Source organism: Gossypium raimondii, chromosome 13 (genome assembly GCF_025698545.1).
Source record: "Gossypium raimondii isolate GPD5lz chromosome 13, ASM2569854v1, whole genome shotgun sequence".
Classification (NCBI taxonomy): Eukaryota; Viridiplantae; Streptophyta; class Magnoliopsida; order Malvales; family Malvaceae; genus Gossypium; species Gossypium raimondii.
Genome location: NC_068577.1, coordinates 6,956,122 through 6,983,423, shown reverse-complemented (window position 1 = coordinate 6,983,423; position 27,302 = coordinate 6,956,122). Strand labels below are relative to the sequence as shown.

General features: G+C 30.9%; 2 protein-coding genes and 1 long non-coding RNA gene across 3 annotated transcripts; all 3 read right to left on the bottom strand.

Annotated features, from left to right (window-relative positions):
- Positions 1-391: 391 nt before the first annotated feature.
- LOC105781181 (NAC domain-containing protein 104) lies at positions 392-2,063 on the bottom strand. Its single transcript, XM_012605732.2, has 3 exons — positions 1,841-2,063; positions 1,314-1,609; positions 392-742 (listed from the first exon to the last, which is right to left on the bottom strand). Exons 1-3 carry the CDS (start codon positions 2,007-2,009, stop codon positions 599-601), a joined length of 609 nt encoding a protein of 202 aa, XP_012461186.1. The 5' UTR covers positions 2,010-2,063; the 3' UTR covers positions 392-598.
- Positions 2,064-8,446: 6,383 nt separating this feature from the next.
- Positions 8,447-9,737, bottom strand: LOC128035934 (uncharacterized). Its single transcript, XR_008192594.1, has 3 exons — positions 9,426-9,737; positions 9,116-9,214; positions 8,447-8,732 (listed from the first exon to the last, which is right to left on the bottom strand). It is a non-coding gene; the product is annotated as an uncharacterized LOC128035934 (long non-coding RNA).
- Positions 9,738-21,952: 12,215 nt separating this feature from the next.
- Positions 21,953-26,179, bottom strand: LOC105781232 (uncharacterized). The gene is made up of 4 exons (XM_012605775.2): positions 26,060-26,179; positions 24,962-25,367; positions 22,597-22,656; positions 21,953-22,485 (listed from the first exon to the last, which is right to left on the bottom strand). The coding sequence occupies exons 2-4, from the start codon at positions 25,352-25,354 to the stop codon at positions 22,075-22,077; spliced, it is 864 nt and encodes a 287-aa protein (XP_012461229.1). The 5' UTR covers positions 25,355-25,367; positions 26,060-26,179; the 3' UTR covers positions 21,953-22,074.
- Between the last annotated feature and the right edge of the window lie 1,123 nt (positions 26,180-27,302).

Below are 27,302 nucleotides of genomic sequence, written 5' to 3'. Positions count from 1 at the left end.
AGGTTTAGGATTTGGTTAAAATATTGGTATTCCGAATTATTGGGATCACACATTTAATCTTGATAGAGTATTCGGTATTCACACGTCGCGTATATCTATTCTTTTAATATAATAATTTATATCTATAATGATAAGTTATTAATTTATTAACTAAATTTCAAAAAATTCGCAATCAATACATAAACGACATATGTCTAGCATCAAAATAAAAAATCAAGACACTTACTCTCCTCTAATTCCCTCCTATTCTCTCAGATACACACGTTTCATCAATGTATATTATGAGCACATTGCATTTGGATTTATCTAATCTTTTCCAACACAAATGGTGGGTGTGGTTGAGGAATCTTTGGTCCACCATCCCACACAACATCACTACACACACACAGAGTGAGTAATAGGCATGGATTTCTCCATGTTTCTATTTTCATTTACTAGAATAAAAATAATACTATATTTGCTACAATAACAATTCCATGTCCCTATGCAATCTCCTATCTTTAACCTGGATAAAACTATTAATAATCTAACAATTTAAATTTAATTTCTCTTTGAAAGTACATTCAAAAAAGTTTGCTGGTAATGCATGCATCTAGCATTAATGGCAATTGCTGATTTCATCATCATCATCCAAGGATAAAAACACTTCGTCCAAGCACGATAGTTCCATTCCACCATCCTCCTCATCACTTGTACTACACCTTCTTTCATAAACTCGACAGATAACCCATTTGCTATAGTCCTGAAAAATAACCAAAACAGGATAATAAATAGACAGGTTGGATTGATTTTAATTGAGGTTTTGAACATTCAAAGTCATTTAGAGTTAAAGATCATTTTAAGTTTGATCCATTTTGAATCTCGATCAGTTCAAATTGTTAGTTGAGTTTTTTTGACTGGCTAATTTCAGTTAAGGTTATTTATGGTTACTTATTTTGATAATTTTATGTTCGAGTCATTCTGATTTGAAGGTTCAAGTTTTATGAAAGGGGCGAAGTCAAGAATTTTGTGTTAAATTAGAAAACTTTTGAAGGTCTGGCTAAAATTTTTCAATTTTGTCCTAAAAAAATCTAATTTGAATAATTAATTTTTTAAAGAAATCAAAATGTAATTTTCTCATTCTAACAAAGTTGTTGCCTTCCCCTTTTGGATCCACTTTCAAGTTTCGTTTTATTTAATTATTTAATTTTTTTATGAATCAATCAAATTAGATCAGATTTAAATTTCGTGATGAATAAATCGAATTTAGGTCAAAATTGACATTTATTTAGAACGAGTTACAAATGAAGAATTGTATATAAAAGGATACTAACTATTTTGGAATTATGTCCTCTACGTTTGGATGATCTAGAGGTACCGCTGCTGGAATCCGAATCCGAGAGACGATATTCATGCATTATCCAATCTGTCTTGACACCTCCTCCTCCTCCTTCTTCAGCTTCACCAATGAAGAAAACCAAGTATTTTTTAATGCCAACTCTCCTGCTACTACTCCTATTCACTACACTTTCTTCCATTCCCATTGCCTTCCAATACCCATTCCTTGTATTCCTATTTTCACTCCTCCTGCTGTAATAGTACCACTGCTTTCCCTCCCCCAATGCTTTACCTATTTACCAAAACAAACATACATTATAATATTATTATTATTCAACTTTCTACCATATCTATATAATATTCACATTAAATCTCAACTAAATTCAAAATCAAGTCAAATAAAAAGCAAAACTCTTGTAACACTATTTTTTCTATACACAAGACTCGAGACTTAAACTTCAATTAATAGTGTCCAACTAGCATGATAAGTTGAATAAAAATAAGAATATTATTATATAAATACCATCAAGTTCCCAGGGATCATAGGGATAGAGGTGAAGATCAGGGATAACGTCAGGGTGGCAAGGCAAGAGGGCGGCCTTACGTTGAAGGAAATGAACCACTAGCTCTTCATCTGTGGGATGGAATCTGAATCCTGGAGGCACTTTATTAATGCTATTATTATCTCCCATCTCTCTCTCTCTATATAGCAGTAGAAATGCAACAAACTAAGGAGGAGAAGGATAGTGAAGGAGAAGGATTTGTGTAGTGGGTGATATTTATAGTGTGGGAGAGGAAGTAAAACAATTTTATTGTATAGTGGATCATAGTGCATCCTTGATTTACAACAAATATATTTATAAAAAATTTATAATAAAATAAATAAGAGTTTGGTTTGCTCAATAAATTTAAGATTTTAATCAATTTAATTAACTCGTAATATCAACTTGATCAAATACATAATAAATATAAAAGATAAAATTTTTAATTATTTTTAATTAAATTAATATTAAATTTAACTTATTACACTAACTCAACCTCCTACCTATATAATATTTATAAAGAAAAATCAATTAGTTGAAGGTATTGGGTGCTCACTGAAACTTCCCCACGATGGCACGTAACGGATTATGGAATGCTTTTGCATTGCATAATTCCCAAGTAAGGTATCTTATTTTAGCTAGGCATAATCAAATTCATTTTAGTTATTTATTTAATTTTTTAGTTATTAAAATTTTTCTTTTGTCAAATTAATTCAAAATGGATTGAATAATTAACGTTATTCAGGTAAATGGCATGTCAACATTTAATTAACTTTTGAAAAAATTTAAAATTAGAAATCATTAAAATTATTAAAAACTATAAAAAATACTTTTTAATATTTATAAAATTAATTAAATGTTGATGTGTCATCCACGAGTATGTAACGTTTTTCCTTCATTTTGAACTGTTTTGACAAAAATGTGAATTCAAAGATTAAAAGACGAAAAATTAAATATATAACTAAAATGATTATTTTTTAAAGTTGGAATATAAAGAAAATCATTATGTCTTTTAGCTATTATTATAACATGTACTTTTTCTTTGTTTTTATACAAACATTTACTGTTCCTTATATATATATATATATATAAAACTGTGACATACTCTCTATATGTGAGTAGAAAATTTATGTAAAATACGTATTTATAAAAAAATTATATAAACATCAAATAGAATTTTGATTGAAAAATATGTAAAGTTAAAGTTTTAAAATTATGGTATCGTAGCTCCCAATGGTAAATCCTACTATAGGAGGGTAATTTTTAAAATTTATTTTAGTTTTGTAGATTTTATATAAAAATATAAAAATAGCTTAATAATAATATTTGTTATTTTGTATTAGAAATTATTTTTACTTATTTTTAATTCAATATGTGTCACAAGTAAATCCAGCACTAATTCAATAAGAGAATTAAATAATAGTATACATATACTTTTTTTTGAACAAATAATTTTTTCTTTTATATATACTTATTTTAGCTATTATTGTAACATTTTTTCTTTTATATATAATTTTAAACTATTTATAAATTTTCTAAGTCTTAAATTAAAAGATATTATGTACTTAAATATGACTTAGCACCAGTTTAACATTACTTTTAAAAATACTTTTAGAACACAAAATGCTTTAAAAGCAAAAAATAAAAATAAAAAATTCAAAATCAATATTATTATAATAAGAAGGAAAGTAATTGAAGTGAATTAATTATTATAAGATAAACTTAAAAACGGAGGAACTGAAAAAACAGAAAGCAAAAAAAAAAAAAAAAAAAGTGAGATTGAGTTATGTGATAGGTGGCACATTCAGGCCTTTTCCTTGTAAAAAAACACAAACATTATAATTAGTTTCATAAATTTAAAAAATATGCTCATGTGTGTCATCATCAAACTCATGCTTATATCATGCATTTGCTGTCATATACGTGGGTCGCATGAAGTTTATTTCTGGTTAAATTCACTATTAGTTCGTCTACTTTGTAAAAGTTATGAATTTAGGTCCTGTACTTTAATTTAATCAATTTTAATTCTAGACTTTTTGAATTGGTCAGATTTAGTCTTTACTCTTTTTGAATTTTGAAATTTTAGTCTAGACCCAAATAATAACAGTTAAATTTGTCGATTAAATTCAATTACTAGTAGTATACTATGCGTCAGATTGTATATTTAGTCATTATTCTCCAGTTGGATCATTTTAAGTCACTATACTTTTCAAAATTCAAAATTTCAATCTTGACACGAATGATAATGATTATTCCATTTATTGGATTTTTAGTGAGTAAAATTTGAAAATAAGAAGCTAACATTGCATTAGGCATTTGATAATATGTTTGCTTTTTGGATTTTGGAAATAGTAGAATTTCACGAATTTAACAATTATCATATGGTAAGGATTGAAATTTTAAAATTGAAAAGTAATGGACTAAAAATGCTCAAATTAAAATACACGGACTAGATCCACAACTTTCTTAAGTATAAGGACTAATAGTAGAAGTTAACATTTATTTTTTGTTATTTTGTTAAAGGGATAAGAAAATGATTGTCAATGTTTAGGTTTTACCTATGTTATAACACTAAAGTTATATAAGATTTTAGAAGCCACAACAAGGGCGATTCACATTGTATAGAGTGCCGAGAGTCGTTGGAATGTGGTGGTTCACACTATGGAATGATGCAAAAAGCCACTAGATTGAATGGGTAGAGAAAGTCAAGGTAGCAAAGGAGTAGAGTTTCGCTCTTTTTTTTTTTTTTGTTCTTCTTTCTAGAAGAGGGAGTCCTTATTTAAGCAATGAAGGGTTTGGAGTGGGCCTTCATCTCATGATGATTTTTTTGTAGAGTCTAACTCTAGTCCCGGTTTAGGGTGTAGGTAAGCTATGATCTTCTTGAGGGTTGATAAGTTTGAAAGTGGATCGAATGTGACTTTTTTGAGAGTTAGTGAGCCTAGCGTGTCGGTAGGGTTTTTATAGGTTGCTTTATTTACTAGGAATAGGCTGTAGATTGGTGTGCTAGTTTATCAAAACTCTGAATGGAACCTTCTGGTAAAGACAAATACCACGTTCTTGCATAATTTCACAACATAATGGGGAAACTCTTCATTTGAGTGCATAAGTGGCATTGAGTCTCCATATAATTCTTATACTATAAAATATGATTAGTAGGATCTCTAGTTTAATTTTCTCTTTCAGTGGTTAAAAATTTGGTGGCATGTATTCTACAACTATGTGTGGAGCTAGAAGATTATTGGAGAAAGAAGTTCACTCCACATCATAATTAAACCTAATTTTGCATAAAGATTGCCTCTCTCTCCTTAAGGCTTGCATATGGTTTTTTAGAGGTGTATTTTGTTATTATAACAATACTACCTAAGCGTTGGACTCATCATGTTTATCAGGATGTCATTGTTGATCTTGATGTGAAGAGTCTGCCTTGTTTTGTTATGGTGATTGTTGGGTTTTTTTTTGGGGGGTGGATTTTGGTTTGCCCATAATTCCTGAATAATTTGGGTATTCTATTAAATCTTCTGCTGCTATTGATATAGTTGTTGTTACGATAGTTGGTCTTGTAATGTTTTTACTCATTCTTACAATTCATTATATTTCAAGGAATATGAGTTAGGATTTTGGATTTTTGCTTAAGAGTGGGATAAAGATGACTCAAGTGGAGGTGGAAATGGTTGTTGATTTGAGTAACAATTGTTAATATTTGTACTTTTAAAGCAATGATTTTATCATACTAGTAATTTTTTGATTGATTGAATAAATAAAATTACTCTATGCTTCATTGATAAATCATTATATGTTTGTCCTCAACAGTTTTTGCATGACAAGCGAAATGAATAAGCAAATATATGCTCCTTGATAATAATAAATTTAATTATAAGAACGAATTATAAAGCAATAGACAACTTTTATTAGTAGATAATCTAAATTGTTCATATTCCACAAGATTAGATTAAGCAAATAATTCAAATAAATAGGGGACTATCATGTTGTCTATAAGTCTAAATGGAGAAATAGCTTGTCTTGGCTATCAAGTGAATGACTCCTAGAAACAAAGACATGGATATGATTGTCTAGACTAACGTTGCATCATCTAGGACTTAAGTTGAATTTATCCTAGATTCATTTATGGATTTATTTACTTGTGATGTTCATGCTATGACTTATTAAATCTCTAGTAAGTGCATGACCATGCATGTATACTGATGTACTTTGATGTATTGAAAATTTGAGTTATCATGGTAGTGGGTTGTAAGTTGATTATATGGGGTACATGACTTATGTATGGCATGAAATCACCTATAATATTAGAATTCATAGCTCAAATAAAGAGTAAATGGTATCCTCTCACTGACATTGTATGGATTATGGAAATAAAACGTGACCATAAGTCATTCGTCTGAGACAAATGGCTATCATTACTCTTTGTAAGTAATGATCATTTTCATCACAAAAGATACAATGGTAACCAAGAGATAAAATGGTCTAAATTAGGTGAAAAATTTAATCTAATAAGATTAAAGATATCCTATGAGAGTAGCACATATGACAAGATCATTGGATAAAAGCTAAATGTTTGTAGCTTCCATAATGGTATATGAAAAAAATTGTATAGAAGAACAGTAAATAATAGAAAAACTCAACTATACTATCTTAGTGAAAGAATTTGTGAATTATTTCTTGATTTCATAGAGTAGATGATAGGAGAATATATACATATACAAGAGGAAGAAATTGCTTCTAACAACTAACAAATTCAGTTGAACAGTTGAACAAACTAACCATCTAATATTCACCCATCTATTGAAACCCAGAGTTTCTCTCGAAAACGAAAAAAATAAGAAGAAGACAACAATTTGGTAAGGATATCGGCAACCTGATCACAAGCGGGTGCCTCACCAACAGCGAAAGATCCATTAGCAACTTTCTCTCGAACAAAAAACAAGTCAAGCTCAACATGCTTAAATTTTGAATGAAGGACGGGATTGGTTGCAACTGCCACGACACTAGAGTTATTGCACCAGATGGTCGGGGTATCGTTAGAGAAAAATCAAAGTTCCTGTAATAATGACTCTAACCATGTGATGCTAGCAGTTGCAGTAGCTAAACCTTGATACTATGCCTCAGCTGTCGACCAGGAAACAACTTGTTGTTTTTTAGAGCACCACGAGATGAAATTCCCACCAAAATACACATAATGCCTGGTGGTGGATCGATGATCATCAAAGTCTAATCCCCAATTTGCATCAGCATATCCGACTAGAGATAACCTTTCAAAAAGCCGAATATGTAACTTGTAGTCAATGGTGGCATCGAGGTAGCGCAAGATTTGCTTGATTTCTATGAACTGCTTGCTTTCCATGAAATAGATATCGGTTGGGGCGTGCATAAACTAACAGATACGGTTAACAACATATGTGATGTCGGGTCGAGTGAGAACTACATATTGTAACGCTTTATTAATACTCCGGTATTTACGAGGATCATTAAACGGAGTTCTCATATGTTTAGAGAGAGAGCACGAGCTAATCATGAGTTTATGGACGCCTCTAGCCTTATCCATATAACAACGTTCCAAGAGATCAAGAATGTACTTTTGTTGACAAAGATGAAGAGCACCAGTTGATGAACGGGTCACCTCAACATCCAAAAAATAATGAAGGGGCCCCATGTCTTTGAGTGAAAAATCAGTGTAAAGTCAGTGAACAAGTGTATCAATCTTGACAAGTGAGTCACCTGTAATAATAATGCCATCAATATAAACTAATACATACATATGAGACTGATCAATCTCGAGGGCATCGTGTGTAACAGAGTGGAGTGCACTAGAAGAAGAGAGGTGGTGACTCGCTTGGATGTCAAAGAGACAGACGGGGCACTAAAAGAGAACAAAAATCGATCCTCATCAAATACTATATGTTGAGAAACAAACACCCAGCCATCCGGAGTAAGACATTGGTAACCTTTGTGTTGGGAACTATAACCAAAGAAAATACATGGTTGAAATCAGAACTCCAATTTGTGATTAAACGACCTGAGATACAAGTAGCAACAACACCAAAAAACTCGAAGATGGTCATATGTCAGAGGAGTACCCTAAAGAATCAAGTACGAAGACTGATGTTGAAGAACCGGAGTGGGCAATCGATTTATTAAATGTACAACACATGAAAAAGCATAACCCCAATATTTCATCGGCAAATGGGCTTGAGCAAGTAATGTGAACCCAATTTCCACTATATGACGATGTTTCCTTTCGACAATCCTATTTTTTTTGGGATGTGTGTAGGCATATAACACGATGAAGGATTTCATGCTAAGCCAACAAAGATGAGAACACGCAAAATTTACTACCTCAGTCACTCTGAAATTGCTTGATATCTTTATCAAACTGAACTTGAACCATTTTCTAAAACTAAACAAAACAGTCAATAGCTTGAGAATTCTTTTGAATAAAAAACAACCATGTAAACCGGTTACAAACATCAACAAAATAAATATAACACCAACTAGGCCCACAATTAATAGAAGCGGGTCCCTATAAATCGGAAACAACCAAATCAAAAAGATGATGATACATCGTGGTGGAATCCAAAAAGGTAGCTTATGTGACTTCCTTTGTTGACAAGCAGAACAAATATACTGTAATTTATTAGCATCAACAATAGTATTACAACTTTTTAAAACCGAACTTACAACATTCGACGACAGATGTCCAAGTTGACGATGCCACAGCTCAAACGCTTTTTGCTTGGTGCCCAACTCTGTATTTTGAAGAGACATCTCAGTACCTTGAATAGACCCCATGTTGACAAAAGACATTGTCGGAGAGAACCGATACAACCCCTCATGTGTGTGGCCTCGGAGTAAAATTTCCTGAGTTTGTATATCATTTACAAGACAATGAAACGGGTGAAACTCAAAAAAGACATTATTATCCTGAGAAAATTGAGAAACAGGGAGCAAATTTTTCTAAATCTTAGGTACATGTAACACATTTGTTAAATGAAATAATTTATATGAAGCAGAAATTGTCCTATGACCCAAATGCTCAATATTGGCACTCGTACCATCACCCACAAGAAAAGGAATATTACCAAAATATTCACTTGAAAAATTTAATACTGAGGCCTCTTGATACACGTGATTGGTGGCACCTGAGTCAGGGTACCAAGTAGATGACTCAGCAGATGTATGGGGCAATGAAGCATTTGGCCCAATAGAAAATGCAATAGGGAAACCAGACTTAGTGGAGTTACCTTTAGTGGCTCAAAAATAGTCCCAAGCCTGGAAGTATTCGATGGCCTAATAGACTGAAACACTGATAAAGTATCAATTTGATGCGGCGCATACCCAGCCTGAAACAACACCACAATATTATTATACGGAGCACTCCCACACGATGTCCTAACTGAAGCACTAAATAAGACACACCTAAGTGAAAACATAGCAGACTGAAGACTAGACAACCTATCATGCGCGGATTGAGACAACCCAAAACCAATGACATTTGAGTGAGCCAAATAGGTGACCTGATTGGCCACTGGGCCTAAAGTTGGCCATATTTACCTGAATAGGGATCTTTGAGATAAATCGATGTTGTCGTCATTCACACTTTAACAGTATATCCAAAATGTGGTCTATAGCTAGAGGCTCTGATGAGAAAGATACAATGGTGAGCATAGACTCGAATTTAGTTAAAAAATCGGCTAGAACAATCTCAACTTGCTCCTTGATGGAAATGAGATGACTAGAGGTGTGAAGCAAATCACAGGTAACTTTAATTTTTGCCAGATACTCTTTGACAGATAAATGCCCTTTCTTGATCAAGTGTAAATCATGTTTCAGGTGAGAGACTTTACCACTGGAAACTGCAGCAAACAGTTGACAAGCCTTAGTCTAGACTTCACGAGCAGAGGTGGTTCTTGTAAAACACAATAGAAGATTAGTACTAATATTAGATAAAAGCCAAGAAGCAAGAAGCTTATCTTACTAATGATACGTTACAAAATCGGGATTGGGAACCAACTTCCCTTCACTATCAGCCACAAATCTAGACGGGATCAGAAGTTACCAAGAATGTAACTGGTAAGATCATACCCTTCAATGATAAGCTTAATTTGATGCTACCATTGAACGTATGTTTCCTCTCTAAGCTTTACCATTTCATGCCTAGAAAAAGACTGCACCACACGAACAGGGCGAGCACCATCTGAAGGACAAGGCGATGAGGAGTTGTGAACCGGAGCTAAAGACTCATCAAATGAAGAAGTAGCCATCAAATACAAACTGGAACCCAGAAGGAACCAACGATTGATACCATGAAAGAATTGTATACAAGAACAATAAAGAATATAAAAACTCAACTATACTATCTTAGTGAAAGAACTTCTGAATTATTGATTGATTTCATAGAGTAGATGATAAGTGAATATATACACATACAAGAGGAAGCAACTGCTACTAACAACTAACAAATTCAGTTGAACAGTTGAACAAACTAACTGTCTAATAGTATATAATAGGCAATTTAAATGTTGTGCTTTTAGTGGATTATTTCGTGACTAATTAATTTTTGATTAATAACCAAAAAGTTGGAATTTAGTAAAAATTATTTAAGACCTAATTAAATATGTCTAATCAGTCCTTCCGCTAGCTCAACGCAATTTTGTATGGATTGCATAATAAGAACTGTATGAATGATTAGACAAAATGGCAAATAAGAAATAAATTGTATGAATTACTATTTGAAGTAAATACATTTTCTCGAGAAGATAAGAAATGAATTAGAAATTATTTTGATTTATTGGGGTATTAATTAATGGTATGAAATTAGATAATAGAGTTCAAAGTGAAAATTAAATTAATTTGCCATCGTAGTTATATTTTATTGAGTTTATGCATAGATTCTATCATGGTAAAGGCATTATGACTTCAACAAAATTAGAATTGGATTGTATAAATTATTTAATTAAATTAATTAATATTAAAAATATTTATTTATGTATAGAAAATAGTAGTAATTGGGTTGGATAATTATATGATTTTTTTTAATGCAGATTAAGATTAGAAAACATATATTAGACCCAATACAAACTAACTCAAGAAATACTTGGAAACTTAGAAGAAGTATTTCTTTAGATAAATTCAGGTGAGATTTGTCGAATCTCTCTTGATATAATTGAGAGAAACATTTTTATTTCGCCCCAAGTTGGAACGCATTTGATGATGTTCTTTGAATTTTCCTTGATCTATGTTCATTTGTTATAGGGCTAGAACTTTTGTCTCGCAATCCGTATTGCCTTAGGCGATTTCTTGGTTTCGAATTCGTCTAAGTTAGCCTAACTCTCAAAAAGTGAGAATTTTTGATAGAAATTCTCTAAGGTATCGAAAATAAAGTGGAAGCAGTTCAAACTAAAAGAGCAATGAAAGAATAAAAAATGTCATAAGAAAACAACGCACGCAAGGTGTTTGAGTAAATTCTCTCAATAGTATTAAATTACTATGAAAGATTACAACTGAGTGATCACAAATGACGGGGAATGTCTCTATTTACAATTCATCTTCCCGAAATCCAACGGTACAAATTGAGTTACATTAATGGTCAAGATTAGAGCCTATCTACAAGATAAGAGTCCTAAAGGATTTTAACTCTATACATCTTTATCCCTTAGGATTTATAATAATTACCCTGGTAACTCTAGTTTTATCGGAGTGTTTCATTGAGCCACCAAGGCTTCAAGTAAATGTTTTCTCCATATGTTCCACAAGTCGGACCAGTTCAAGTAAGCCAAATAAGCCTCACTTAATCAATTGACCTCTATAGGACACTCTTTGTGCATTTGTCACGGGTTTTAATCCGCGGCCTGTAACACTTTGGCATGCTTCTTTTTTTTTATTCTCATTGACAGTGCTAGTGTCACAACATAGTGTTAAGAGTCATAAAAAAAAGGTCTTGAAGAGTTTAGATAATACAATAAGATTTGGGCTTTTTGAAAAAGAAAGCTTCGCTTCAATGAACATGATTTCTCACAAAATAGGATTGGTTGTAGAGTCATGGAGAGCCTCATTAAGATATGATAAAATGTGATTTGATGATAGATTTTACGATAGTATGTATGTAACACCTTAATTTTCTAAAGTTTAAATTGCCAAATTATGTCAAGTGGTCTAATTTGTTTCAGTGATGAAGTGTTTTGGATGTGTGTTTTAGGTCCCCATTAATTTCGAAACTATGTCTAACTTGGTTCATAAGGATTATATTTACTTTTTGTAAAATTACTAACAAGAATGAGCCTGCTAGTTCAGTGGCAAGACCTTAACTTACCCATAGGTCCCTAGTTTGAATCTTGATGTGGTTGTAAATGAAATTAATTTTTATTCCTTCTTGTTGTGTTGTTCAAAGCATGGGGAGTTTGGGTGAAACTTTGATTTCTAGATAAATGATAAGTCAAACAATCATTCTCAAATTGTTGTCACTCTCTGTTTGCTCTTTTTGGTTTCTGTAAGTTTTGTTTTGTCGTTTTCTTTTCTTTGTTTCTTCATTCTTTCCTTTGCTACCATACTTCCCCATAATCAACCCTATTGTCTTCTATTGTAACCGCCCATTTGCTATTTTTCTAGCATCACTTATACCCTTATTTTGCTATTGATTCTCTCATGCTAATTTTTGTGTCGAGCATTTGGACATGTAGTTGGTAATGTCGTTCCTATGTAAGTTTTCTTGGTGTTTTTCCCATGTAGTAAGGATACCTTTGCTTTTCACTTTTTCACGTGAAAGGTAGTTGGTTGTGTTTTGGTCAATAATTCTCATTTTGAACGTTTTTATAACCTTTGTTAGGTGAAGTGTGTGAGATACGTGATCCATCAGTGACTTAGGTGCTGTTAATTTCTGTTTTCTTCGGAGTAAGTAGCTTAATGTTGGCTTTGGGGCTGGTCTTGATAAGTATTAAATAACGAATTCAAGACCAGTTTTGATAATAGGTTGCTAATCAGGTTTGGTGTGGTTTTCGTGTACAGGTTCCTGTTGCTACTTTAGTGTCGACATCCCAAGAGCATTAAGGTGTGTGTTTCTAACCCGAAAACACCAAAACAGTCACAAAAATTTGAATTTTTTATGAAAATTTAAAATTGAAAAATAGCGTCACACGGCTGTGTAAGGGACACGGGCGTGTGGTTTGCCGTGTGATCCACACGGGCCCAATGGTTTAGATCGTGTGGGCCTATTCCCAGCAAATTTGTTTGGGCTGTGCTTTAGGTTGTAGGTTCGAAAAGAAGGTAACAAAGCATCCGATTAGGATTTTCTAGTATGTTAATGATGTTTGTATAATTTTGGAAAGCATGCTTAGTTATATTGGCATATCTGATCTGTATTATTGTATACGATATTGGCATGTTATGATCTGTATTACTCCTAAATAAGCACAATACCTCTGAGTATGACACTCTAATATACCTGAATCCGTTTATGACTATGCACATGCATTAGGGTGGGTTATGGATATGTGATGGAGGAAGTGCGTATTTGACAGTTTTACTGCAATTCTTGCGGTATACCCGCAATATATATTCTGGTAGCACAGCTGTAAACTTTCTGAGTGACATACGACCACATTGCGGTGTAATGGATGGATGGGTTCTTATAGCCCTAATTGGTGTGACTGGTTGGTCGGAGTGGTGTGTAGCGGATGGGGGTAGAATATGCTCTGTTCTGATATATGCATTTACACATGTGAAATTTCTTATATGTCTATTTTGATATATTCATTAAAGCATGTTTTGATGTGATTTGTGTTTGTGGGCCAAGTCACACAATAGGCTTTTTACCTCACTTTGTTTGTTTAACATTTTTCAGATGATCCTCAGACTTAAAATTTAGCGACGCTCAGGAGCTTGGTTCGGTTTATAGAATTAAACTTTATGAAAACTTTTTTTCTGGATTTTATAGACTGTTGGACTATTTTTGGACTTTAACTTTGGTATTTGAGCTTTACTAAATATTTTTAATTAGTTATTTAAAGTTGGTATGATTTTCTGATAATTTGAATTAAACGAGCAAGTTGTAAAATTAAACAAATCTGTAAGTTTTCCGTTGCAAGGTTCTAAATAAGATTATGCATTTTGCAAAGCAAGTAACTAAAGTCAATTTCAAGATGGTTTTGTACGTTCTTGTATGTCAAATTTCTCCAACTAATAAGTCGTGACAAATTTTTATTAAGTCTTTGGTTTTTCGATTTCGGAACTAGATCATTTTAAAAAAAATAAATATTATAAAAAATTTTAATTTATTAATGTAACATTTTAGATTCGGCCAGATTTGGGATATAGAAGGTAGAATTGATTATTTAGGCAATGACATGTATTTACTTTTTTTCATACGATAGAATTTGGGTTTTAAGACTCTAGTTGAGTCAACTCGGGCTTCGGGGGAAAAAATTATTGAAGTTAAGCCTAGCTCAATCTATAAATGTAGCTGGTTAACTTGATAATGAAGGAAAATCAAATGTTTTATGGTTTTCCATTTACTGTAATGGAGAGATAAGCTGCTTTTAATGATTAGCTGACGAGGATGATGATGATGATGGTATATAATTAAATTTTCATATATATTTATATCAAAATGGTGGGTGTAGAGTCCAGACTCAAAAGAAGACAAAATCATATAGGAACTTGAATAGCCCTAATGAGTGATACATCTCCACACACGTAATTTGGAGGGCCATTTTAAAATCGAAGACTAAGTTTTATATTTATAATTAATTAACTAGTTGTCTAGCAAGCTTCCTTTTTGTAGTTAGACTAGAAAAGGACAAACCGTGCTTTCTAACTATATATTGTTGGTGTTAGATTGCATGAGACAGTATATTTATACTTAAAGTCGGTATTAAAAGATTAGGAGTCAATCCATCGTCCAAAATTTATAAAATCAACCCTACATGTGATTCATGATTGATCTAATTCAAGATTTTCTCTTATTATTAAATGTGTAGAGATGGTTGAAGGTGTTTAAGTGGGGATGAGTCTTTCTATTGAGTAGTATCTTAGAGTATTTATAGAAGAAGTGAGGGTTCTTATCCAATTATGCGACTTAGCAGGCTTTGGAGGGCCCAATTGGGACCAAGTTAAGGTATTCAATTTAGGGTACAATGATTTCTGGGTGATTTCCTCTTTAAGGAGAGTGTATCCGTTAATAGAGGATGGCTTAGCAGAGGATCCTCTTGGGTAGTTAAGGATGAATGCTAATTCTCGTAGGGTGTACAAGGCACAATGATAGTCGATTATTAAGTGACTATTCGAATAGTGCAAAAACATAAAATTATTTGCGGGTGTCTCTCTAATCAATTCTCATATTACAACATGTTATACTTGGATTAGAAGTATAACAAAATCTATACTAATTTCAAAGAGAACATCAATACATATAACATGAAATTGTATGATGAGCCTTAAAGTCAGGTACTGTTACATTAGATGCATATCAAACCACTTCCATTACTTGATGAGCTTTCCACATCTTGACTACATTGAATAGCCTCAATTAAATTACATCCATAAATTATTCTTTTCATTACATCATTTACATGCCACTACTAGGTCCCTCAAGCTTGCTCTTTTACCCACCAAGAGAATTATAAATAATAATAACTAAATGAAAATTCAAACCCATAGTAAAAGAATTAGTGCTTCATGTTTAGTGACAGTAATGGTTTTTGATAAAGAAGCATAGGCTACGTTCCTTGGCCTCAAGTGGCTGGAGAAAATGCAATTATTGTTTGTAAACCCTTATTGGTTAGTGAGTCATCTTTTTACTACAACAATAGTGCAGTGGGGAATTCAGGAGGTTAGGAGGTACCTCGACCTTTTAAAATGAAAAATTTTCTATTTACGTCTTTTTATAATTTATAAAATTTTAAATTAATAATTATAAAATTGCATTTTGCCCTTCCAAAATGATAAAATTTTGATTTAATCCTTTAAAAATTATAAAGATATAGGCAAAAATGATCAAATTAAAGTATAGAGATTAAATCCAGAACTTACGTATAGTACAAGTACCAATAGCATAATTTAACCCATAATTTATCATCTTGAATACAAAGGCGTAGCTTTGGGTTGAGTAAGAAAATCGAAAAAATAAAGTTTAACCAAAACCGAGATGGTTGAACAGTTTATGGAATGCAAGTTTAAAAATAGCTATTAATCGAAACTGAACAAAATTCTATTTTTTATTTAATATATAATTAATTGTAATTTTATGATATAGAAATAAATATTTTATTTTTAAATTAGTGAAAATAATTTAAAAATTCTTAAAATATTATTTAGTGAAAGATATATATTTATTGATGACTGCATATCTGATGTCATGCATCATCTCTCTTTCACTCACTCACAACAAATTAATGTGGGCTGTGGATTGTGGAGATGCCACTTTTTCCTGCTTTCACTGGTGGATGTGATTTGAATTGGTTTTGAGCTAAATTTATGGTTTATTTTGTAGTATTTTGATTTCTTTTTTAAATGGAATAAAATATCAAAAATAATCTAATCGAATTTTATTGGTTTAAATCCGTTCCGTTTACAAGATTGTTAGAATCGGATTGGTAGATCAAATAAAAAATCAGTAAATATATTAATCTAGAAAATAGAATTAAACTGTGAATCGATATGAATCGATTGCAAATTAAAAAAATTTAATTAAATTAGATTTTTTAATAGATTTATTTTAATGAACTTTTAATAATTTATTTAATTAAATTAGTTGATTAATTGGTCCGACCAAATTGAGAACTGGTGACTGACTTGTCTTAACATTAGTCTAGTTATAAAAATATTGTTGATTTATTGGTTTTAAATTCTTTTAAAAATATTTTTATATAGCATTTTGAAGTTTATTTACTAATTTAAAGGTCAAAATTTATTTTTATACTATAAAAACTAGAAATTAAATAAAAATTCGATAATTGTGATAGTGAATATATTTAAGTAATAATCGGAACGAATTTAATAAAATCAAGTCGAATATTTGGATTTGAATCAGATAAAATTTTTCATTTTATCATATTCAATATGTATAATGAAGGAGAACTGCTCCCAGCCATAATGAGTTTAAAAGATTGAAAAAGATGTTCAAATTAGACGACTACGTTTGTTTCCTGGCTTCACAAACAAAGTAATATTGTTCCACTTTTTAAAGCGAGGGTAATAATTTTGTCACAATTATTTGTTAAATATGCAATTTCATACAACAGCAAATAATGTTATAAAATTTTTTTGAACAATTTCATTATAGGTTCTGATCGTATTTGTTTTTTTTTCGACACAATATATAAATAGGAGGATAATGCATTTCTCACATACTCTTGTATTGATAACAATACCCATCCTAATCGAACTAAAACTCAATGAAAAAAAGAGAGGGTTAAAATCATCATCATTCCTATATATATAGTCAACGTGAATGCATGATTAAATTGAATAGCATGCGCTGTTAAGTTACTAATCAATTTCTCTTTTAAGCCATTAAAAAAGAAGTGATGTTGAAGTATAGAGTTAAAAGATGAAACCTTTGAGCTGAAACTGAATCCAACTCAATTACACATTGGTTTAATTTAAAAAGAAAAAAGAAAAAAAGGGAAAATCAAAGCTCTAAAGTTTCAAATCTTACCATAAGTGATTAAAGTAGGGTAGTAGATTGAATATCCGTAAAATTCATTAAATATTTAATTTAATTTCACAATATATTTTTATATTTGAATTCGAATTTATTACTTGTAAAATCAAAGTAGATTCGGATAATAGATATTCTAATCCAAATATATGGATAATTCTTTGAAATTTCATATTAAGAGAAAGTTCCTTTTAGTAATTTATTTTATAAATAATATAATTTAAGAGAAAATTGTATATGGATTATAATAAAATTTTTATGTGTTTAAACTTTAATGACATGATTTGTTACAGCCTGATTTCCGTTAGTGTAGAAAAAAATTTTGGACTGAATTTAGAAAGTTACGAGTCGAATACGGATTAAGAAATGAAATTAGCTAAAATTTAATGGATTTAGCTATAAAACAAATAGAAGCAAATAGTAACTAAATAAATTAAGTTGTTTATAAAAGTACAGGGACTACATTGCATAGTGGTCAAAATGAATGAGAATTGAATTAGGAAATTATTCAAGTCCTTGAATATAATTAACCCATAATTAAATGGAGTTAGTAGATAGATATGATCTCCACCATTGATCACCACTAATTATTACCAAAACAAACATGGCCGTTAGATGTTATATTATTGAATTAAATATTTTATAATTAGAAAAGCAAAGATGAAAGATAAAAAAACCATTTTCATCTTCTTCTTCACACGGCTACACAAAGAAAGAAAAGAAAGAAATATTGTTGAAGTTTTCAACCTTGCCGTGAGCTATATACAAGAATTGGGTAAGCCTTCCTTTGAAATTTTAGTAGATTCTTGATAAAGGATGTTAGGTATTAGTGAACCATATTTTAGATTTTGTAATTGATGAAATTTTAATTAAGTTTCATTGTTGGAAACCTTGGAAAAACTTAGATATCAAGATGATTTAATTTATGCACGTTTTAAGTTTACAATGGTGAGACATTGATATTATGATGACATGTATTACAATGGTGATTGTGATGTTATTGTCCCGTTAAACGATGTTAAATATAGTTCGGATGTAGTTGGCATGCCATAGGGTTATCAGTACAGTGATTTACTGGCTCCCATTCCCAAAGGGTCATGAGCAGTCCCAATTCTTAAAGGGTCATGGGGTAAATACTAAAAGTCATTGTTGTCAGGCAACCCGGGATGGCAAAATCAAATAGTCTTAATTCCCAGAGGGCCGTGGACTAATCGTTACATTGATTCGAGTATCTGTCCTAATGTCTATTATCAGTTAATAAAGGCCAAAATGAGTAAGAATTGAAATTGATATTGAAATAAGAAATGAATAAGAAAGTTGAAAAATGATGTGATGAGTTAAAAGTAGTATACAATAATGTATTTGATATTGTTCTATATATGTGCTTTAGTTTAACCTTATTACATTGTATTTGAATTATATTAGTATTATTGAGTATTCAATACTCATGTTTATTTTCGTGCACAGGTCTCAGACGAGAGTTGACATAATTAGGAGCGGTCAAGCATCCAACTCAAGAACTCAACTCGAGCAACATCTTGTTACCTAGCTGATATTAATTTAATCTGATATTGTTCTATATATGGCCTCTTTTGTATGTATATATGTATTTTAGTTATATGTACCTAAGTTGTTTATGGCTTGGTGTTAAGTTAATGTTTCGATATATGTGGTAATTTGGTTTATAAGGTCTTTTAGTTGAATTTCATTCTCAAATTTGAAAGTTAATTATGCTTGTTCTTGTAGGCTTGAATATGCAATTTAATTGGTTATGCTTTTATGCTTGGAATTGCTATGGTTTGATGATGTTGAATTGCATTTTGCATATGTCAATTGGTTGATTTGAGTTTGTTTAATGTTTAGGTATGTTTGAAGAAGTTTTGGTTATGATTTAGTCACTTTGAAACATTCATTCTAAGCCAATTTTAGGAAGAATATGTATCGAGATTCTAAGAATAAAGTTTATCATATGAGATGTTACATTAGTCTTGGTCTCAAGATCAACTTTATAGGTCTTAAGACAACTTGACTTATGTCTCGAGGTAGAGTAGCATTTGTCACGATATAATGGCACATTGAAGTTAAATTATTTTTGCCCTAAACCCTTTGTCTCGAGACATTCAAACATCAAAATTAAAATAAGAATACAGGAGAGGTTTGCCTCGAGACCAAGTCTCGAGACATGATGAGCTTTTGTCTCGAGAAGTAACACTGAAATTTGATAATTGAGTTTGAATTTGAGCCCTAATTCTAAATTTGACATTGTATAACTCTGTAAATGATGAATTTGAATATTAAATGTTGTGAATGTTTATGTATGAATATGATTGGTAATTTAATTGAATCGAATTTTGTAATTTTGTAATAAGATAGCTTGAGTTACTTCTTTAATGTAACATGATATCATACATTCGAATCCAACAACCGAGTCGGGTGTGGGGTGTTACATGACTTTATTTTATTTGTTTTAGGTTGATTCTAATATAATTTATTCCTAAATTAAATATGTAAATTGCAAAGAGTAAGACCTCCAGTTTATAACTCAAAAAGATCTCCAAATCAAGTTAATTATAAGATAGTTAGAATTAAAGGTATTTATGAGTCAGATCAAGATAGGTTCGGATTGGTCATATATATATATATATATATATGATATTAGCACATTTTATATTTTTTATCCTTATTTGGCCTAAAATATAGGCTCAAAATTTTGTTCTAGTCAACCCATATTTATTATATACTATTATAGGTGAAAGTACTTGCTAAGTTCTCCTATTATAGTGATCGATTAAATTAGTCCTTTTACTATTAAATGGATCAATTTAATCTCTAAACTATTAAAAAGAATTAATTAAGACCAAATTGTAACAGAATTAACATTTACTGTTTGAAAATTGACAAGGAAATTATATTTTTCATTTATAGTTCAACTCCAAGCAAAAGATTTTATACACAAAACCATAAAACTTTTAAAACATTAACTCGCTAAACAAGAAATGGTATTTTTAAACAACTAATTTTTTTTCTGAACAATTTCATTATAGGTTTTAATTTTTTTTACACAATACCTAGAATTACCCATAGCCCCTCTCTAACCCATAAATAGGAGGATAATGCGCTTCAGTACACTCAAACTCACATCCTCTTGCATTGGCAATAATGCCCATGCCAATCGAGCTAAGACTCAATCAGCTAAACAACCAATATTTAACTCTATTAAAATTTGGTCATATTTGATTCTTTTTTATAGTACAAAGATTAAATTGATCCATTTAATACTAGATGGACTAATGTAATTCGGCCCCTATATAATATAGGGACTTGACAAGTACTTCCACCTATTATTATATATTTAATTTTGTATTATATAAATTTCATAGTATATAAAAATAAAATAAAACTATAGACTATAAAGGCATAAAACATACAGGGTCGGGTCATGACCTTAAATATTGGAGTTGAAACTTGATTTATATTTTAAACAGGTCAAATTTTTTGTCCTATTCCATTTTCAATCCTCACGTTTTTATCTAAATCCTCTTATGTTTCAAACAAACCTTCAAACTTGGACGGATAAATCAGTGCTTAACCATTGCTATTATAATTAGTGAAATGTGGATTATTTTAAAAGATTTAATGAGTTTTGAATACTGAGCTATTAGGTGACAATGAGCAGAAAATTGAATATATACTATCAACTAAAATGAATAAAGAGGGTTTTTTTATTAAAATATTATGTAAGTAATTATTATTTACCAAAATAATATGAAGTTCAAATTTTTTACCAAAATATTATACTTTTAATAGTAGCTTGAATTTTTATATTTTTTATGTTGAAATGGAGGCAATTTGAGGTCCCAATGTGATAAAGATTCTTTATCTTGTTAGATACCACCTAGAGATGTCTGATACCACCTCGAGATGACAATCTGGGGCTCAAGATTCTCAAATTGCCACCAATTGTGACAAATTGGAATTAAATTTACTAAAATTCATATTATTTTAGTAAATAATTCTAAGCACATTATTTTGTATTAATCAAAAACTTTAAAACATAAGTTATCATATTAACATATCATTTCAATCAAGTTTTTCTATCATTTTAACAATCAATTTTGATATTAAATGTGAATTTGGATTTACGGATTCCTTTTATAAATACACATAAATTAATAAATATTTTTAAACACATTAGGTTCAAGTCGACTTTAAACGTCAAAGTTGACAACTAAACTGATAATGGAATATTTTGATTAGAATTATATTTTAATTTGAAGATTCAATGAATATTCTAATTAGAATTATACTGTGTAATTCGATGATTCAATTTGAATGTTTTGAAGTTTAATAGTTAGGGACATCTAGTACAATTAACCCAAAAACTAAATAGACCTTTCAAGCCATGTGAAATTATATGTGGACTAAATTGGTTTTGTAAATTCTACCTTATCCATTATATATGAAAAGCCTCTTGCCTCTAATGCTTGGTACAAACAAGAAGAAAATGTTTGAGTTTGGCTAACCTTATTGATCCGAAGTTGAGAAACATTACTGTGGGCTAAAGGCAGAAAACACTGGCAATCTCCTCCTTGTAGTAGGACCATAGAGAACACTGTCAATGTATGCATCGATGTCCGCTCTGGACAGGGTTTTGCCAGGGGAGGATGATGGCAAGGTAACATTAATGCCATCATCTTGCGGTGACCAATAAGATCCATTAGTGGCACTTGTATAAGGTCCGATTGTGGAGGCGGAGGCCTTTTCGGTTTTCGGTTTCATTGCGATGTTGGTGGTCAAGGGGGTGTTTCCAGGTTTCATGGTGGAGCTGGATCTCTGGTTTGTGTAATCAGGTCTGGTAGATGATTCCTTTTGGGCTATGGTTGCTGCAGTTTCCCGGATCGGATTCAAAGGACGGGATATCGAGCCATATGTGCTTGCATATGACTTGTACATTTGTGCCTAAACAACTCAGTGAGAAACACATAAATACACAAAGAGCTTGTACTAGTTTAGAGCACTATCAACGATTTGGTATAAGAATATTTAACATGATATTTCATAGATGCTAACCTCGGGTTTGCTTCTGAATGAGAAACAACTGGGGCGTACCTCTTCTTTTCCATGTGCAAACTACAAAATAAAATAAAATAAAATAAAAGGCTTCCTTCGTAAATTATTGAAAAATGAAGGCCAAACTATGCAGCCAATCCCTCTAATCTTCCATATTTAAACTTCAGTCACTCTATTTTAATCCTAGGAATTTAGTTAAACTCATTGATAAGATTGTCAAAGACTTCTATTAAATTGGATCATGTGGCATTTTTGATTAAATCTTATACTCGTAGAAAATCAAATAAGTAAATAAAATATTGAATATAGAATCAACAATTGTTAAGTGTAATGGAACAATACATTACACTTGAGAGACCTTCATCATGTAAAGAAAATGTTGAATATAAAATTCTAAAGTTTTTAATTCTGAATTTTGGGCTGTAAAGTTTTTTAACACTAATTCAAAATGAAAGAGGGGAAGTTGATTTTTTTTCCTTTAAATTGGCTGCATGAATAACTTTTTTTAAAAAAAGAACACACATTATCCCAGAAGTCTTTTGACAATGATATCCACAGGACTTCAATAAATAAATCAAAAGAGTAGAAAGAAAGGGACAGAGAGCATAATTAGACCAAAATGAAATACTTTTTAAGAAGGGATAAATCTGAAACAGAAATTTGGGGTCGTTGGATCAGCTTATGAAAAGTCAGTTTTGATAACATCTTCAACTGGAAGAGGTCAATACTCACAATATAAGTGAGAATTGTACAGCTCACTAGCTTGTATTTTCTCAGCAAGAACATGGGAACTGAAATAGAAGGTTTTTAAAGTCGATTCCTTTGCTGCAGCTAGTACTAGAAGATGGCGCCTCTTATTCTGTTGGCATCTAATGACTTTAAAGCTGTGCTAGTTCCAAACTACATGCACATTAGCTTTGACTTATAGCTTTCTCAATCTATTTTTTCACGAAAAGAACACTAGAGACAGAGATCAGTAACCAAAGTCAACAAATGAAAATCGACCAAATTTATCACCACTCAAAAATGGAAACAAAAAACTGTAGTACTTCAGTCTCCCCGAAACCGTTGCCACAGATAGATTCTTACATTTCAAATACACTAAATTATCGATTACTTTTACCTAGACAATGACAACGAATATTAAGAGCTATGCACCAAATCCAACGCTCTTCTTTCCCGTTCCACTATAGAGGTTTAATAGTGAAATCACTCTCTTTCATGAATGTACATTCATCCCCTTCAATTTGATCTCACCTAATATTGCTTCTTGATAATTATTTTTAATATTTTTACAAAAGAAAACAAATATTTAAACATAAATATAAGATTTTTTTGTAACAATTTTATCTTTTAATAGTTGCACATATATAAAGTTAAAATAGTAATATTGTATAATAAAGTAGGGTAAGACAAATGATTACCAAAATTGCTTAACATCAACTAGTAAAAAAATTCACTAGTTAAAAAATCACTATATTCGAAAGGAAAAATAGTTGGTACATTCTTAGTGGAGTTTTAGACTCCATAAGCAAGACCAAAGAATTAACATTTGTATATAGTAAAATATTAAGAAAATAAATATTAAAAAAGACACATCTACTTGTGAAATAAAAAATATCCTGCAAATCTACCAAATATTCATCATATTCAAATAGGATAATCCATTGCCTACGGGGTTAAAAAAACTCTACAAACAAGTCTAAAATAATTATTTTATTATACTATAAATCAACCTAAACTCACTTGTGAAGTTTTTTACTCTATTAACTATGTATAAAATAATTATCCTTTCGAAATAAATTAATTCAAAATTCATTGAATAATTTAAGTTTTATGATCCCTATTCTCATCCTTCTATCCTAAAAATTATGCTGAAAGTCTGGGACATTTAACCTCTTCATTTGCATAAAGGTTCCACATTAACGAGTTAAAAGAAAATATTGACACTATTAGAATCTATAAACATCACAAGGCTAACGACCTTATGTTCCAAAATGAAGACACAGCTATTAAACAAATACCTTGCTACAAACACGTAAAATTATAATTTTATCCTATACTATATTCAATTTTAAAATTTAATCTCTATTTTTAAAAGAATTTACTTTTGCATAACTTAATCCAAGTAGTTAACACTAAAAACTACATTAGTTAAATGAAGATATTTTTTTTTAAAAAAAAATACCCCTTCCAACACAAAAAAATTTTATATCAACAGATTGAGTTGAAAAAAGTATTAACCATTTAAGCTACTAATGAGTAATAAGACTAAATATCAAATTTGATCACAGTAGAGTGACTAAAATCACAATTTGATCAATCCGAATTCCAAACAAATTAGACAATGCAGAGAGAAATATACCTGACACTTGGATCCATATCGGCAATGGCCAAACTCCTCCCAAGTCCTGCAAATCTCTGATTTGTAGAAGCCAACACTTCCCGGAGAAGAAGAGGAGCCGGATCCTGCAATGTTAGTATCAGAAGCAACGAGAACTCCGTCCATGACGAGCACATCCTCCTCCACCACCTTCACCGGTGTCTTCTCCGACTGTGGCGAAACCGATGATCTGAAGCTGCTTTTTCCCGAGGAGCTGTTGTTCCCGCTACTGGACAGAGAATTAGAACGCAGGTACTTAATGAGGTTCTCCGGTGACGAATAGTAGTTGGTGCGGCTTCTTGCTGGAAGCATCAGCTTAGGAATATTGCTGTTTAGTACGTTAAGTTTGTTGCTTTCCTTGTAGAATGAGTCCATTGAGTTTCAATCCCTGCGTTTTTTGTATTGATCGGTCATCAACTATCAGCAAAAACAAAATGTAGATTATTATGGAAATTTAGAATTCTCTGCTACTAGAAATTGCTATCCTCCTAACAAATTTTCTAATTGGTTTCTTCAATTCAAAACCATTTAAAAACATTTTACATTCCAAGGTCTTGGTACTACTGAACGGACCGAGATAAAGATTATCCCTATATAAATAACTAATTGCATTCTAATTTTCATTTCTCATGGATACCGATGGTAAGATACTACTTTATTTTTTTTCGAAACAGATTTTTAATTTCAAATTCCTGCCAAAAGAGTTTATGATCTGTGTTCTGTTTTACGCTACAAAGTGGAATCCATCGGTTGAATTGAATAATACTCCTCGCTGAAATTAAAAATTCTTCATAAAAAATTGTAAAAAATGAAGGAAAATAACAACAAAGGATAAAAACTCGACGATCTCAAAACAGAGAAAAGAAAATGAGCAAACGATCAAGAACATTCTATAATACAGAAAATCAAAGTGAAATTAATGATCAAACTTCAAATATTCAAAAAAAAAAAACGAAAGCAACTCTGACCGATTCGATTTCGAAACTAAAACATCAGCAGAAGAATTTATATATCAAACAAAAGAATCCGCATTATAAGAAACGAAAATTGAAAGAAAAATCGAAGTAAAAAGAAAATTACCTAAAAGGAGAAGATGTTGCAAGAGAACGTGGCAAAGAGTGAAATAGGATTAATCTTGAATGGCTGAATGCAAAGCGCTAATCATATGGAGTGTTTTTTTTTTTTTTAACTCTCATTTTTTGAAATTCATTTTTGGAAATTTAAGAGAACAAAGAGAGTTTCGCAGAGTGAGTGACCTGAGAATTGAATGCTGTGTTTTCCCTTTATATACTGTTATGTGTTAGGAGAAGGAAGGAGCGAAAACAAGTGCCACAGTCCAACTCAGCAAAAAGTACAAAACATCTCATATTGCCTTTGGATTGAATTTTTTTTGTTTTTTTTTAATTTAGTCTAATTGCCTTTTGATTGACTGTAAAAATTTTAATGATAATTCAATTGGCAATGTGTTGGACGACTTCAACAATCTCTTTTCGGACTTCGTAAGAAGAAATGATATATACTGTTAAAAACAGTTCGTCGCGTAAACTATTTTGAATGGGTAAATAAATCATTTGTCCTTGGGGATTTGACATTAATTTTCTCATACCTACTAATTGTGCAAGTGTACTTTATAAAAATTAAAAAAATAAAATTTATTAAATAATTCAACAAATTTTAAAAACATTATCCATTTCGATATTGAAATTTACGTTGATTATCACATTGGTACTATTAAAATTTTAACAATTCAGTAAATTTTTCTTCCAAAACAAAATAGTTTGACTAAATTTTAAATGTTGAAGTCAAAATCATCAAATAAATAAATATTATGCTAAATTTATTATTATGCCTATATTTATTTTAAAATTTAAGATTTAAACCCTTGCAAAAAAAGTTGAAACTTAATTTTTTTCTTATTTAAAAATTAATTCAATCATTAGTCTATATTTTCGCTTAGAGAGTGAATATTGTCCTCACAATAAAAGGATAATTCTTATTATATGTATCCACAATCCAATACTTGATTAGTCTATATGAGATAATTTTCTCTTCACTAAAATCATTTGAAAATTTCATTTAAGATTACAGCATTTCAAATTATTTGAAGGGTAAATAATTTTAGTAGTCATTCAATTATGATTTTTTTTGTCATCCAATTCTAAAAATTACTAAATGGTCATCTAACTATTAGTAATTTTCTTTTTAGTCACTAACTATGAAAAGTTACAAAATAGTCACTCAACTATTCAATTTTGTCTTTTGGTCAAGTATTTTAGATTTTTGGGTGTTTTCATTTTTATGTTAGCTGGTGATAAAAAAGACA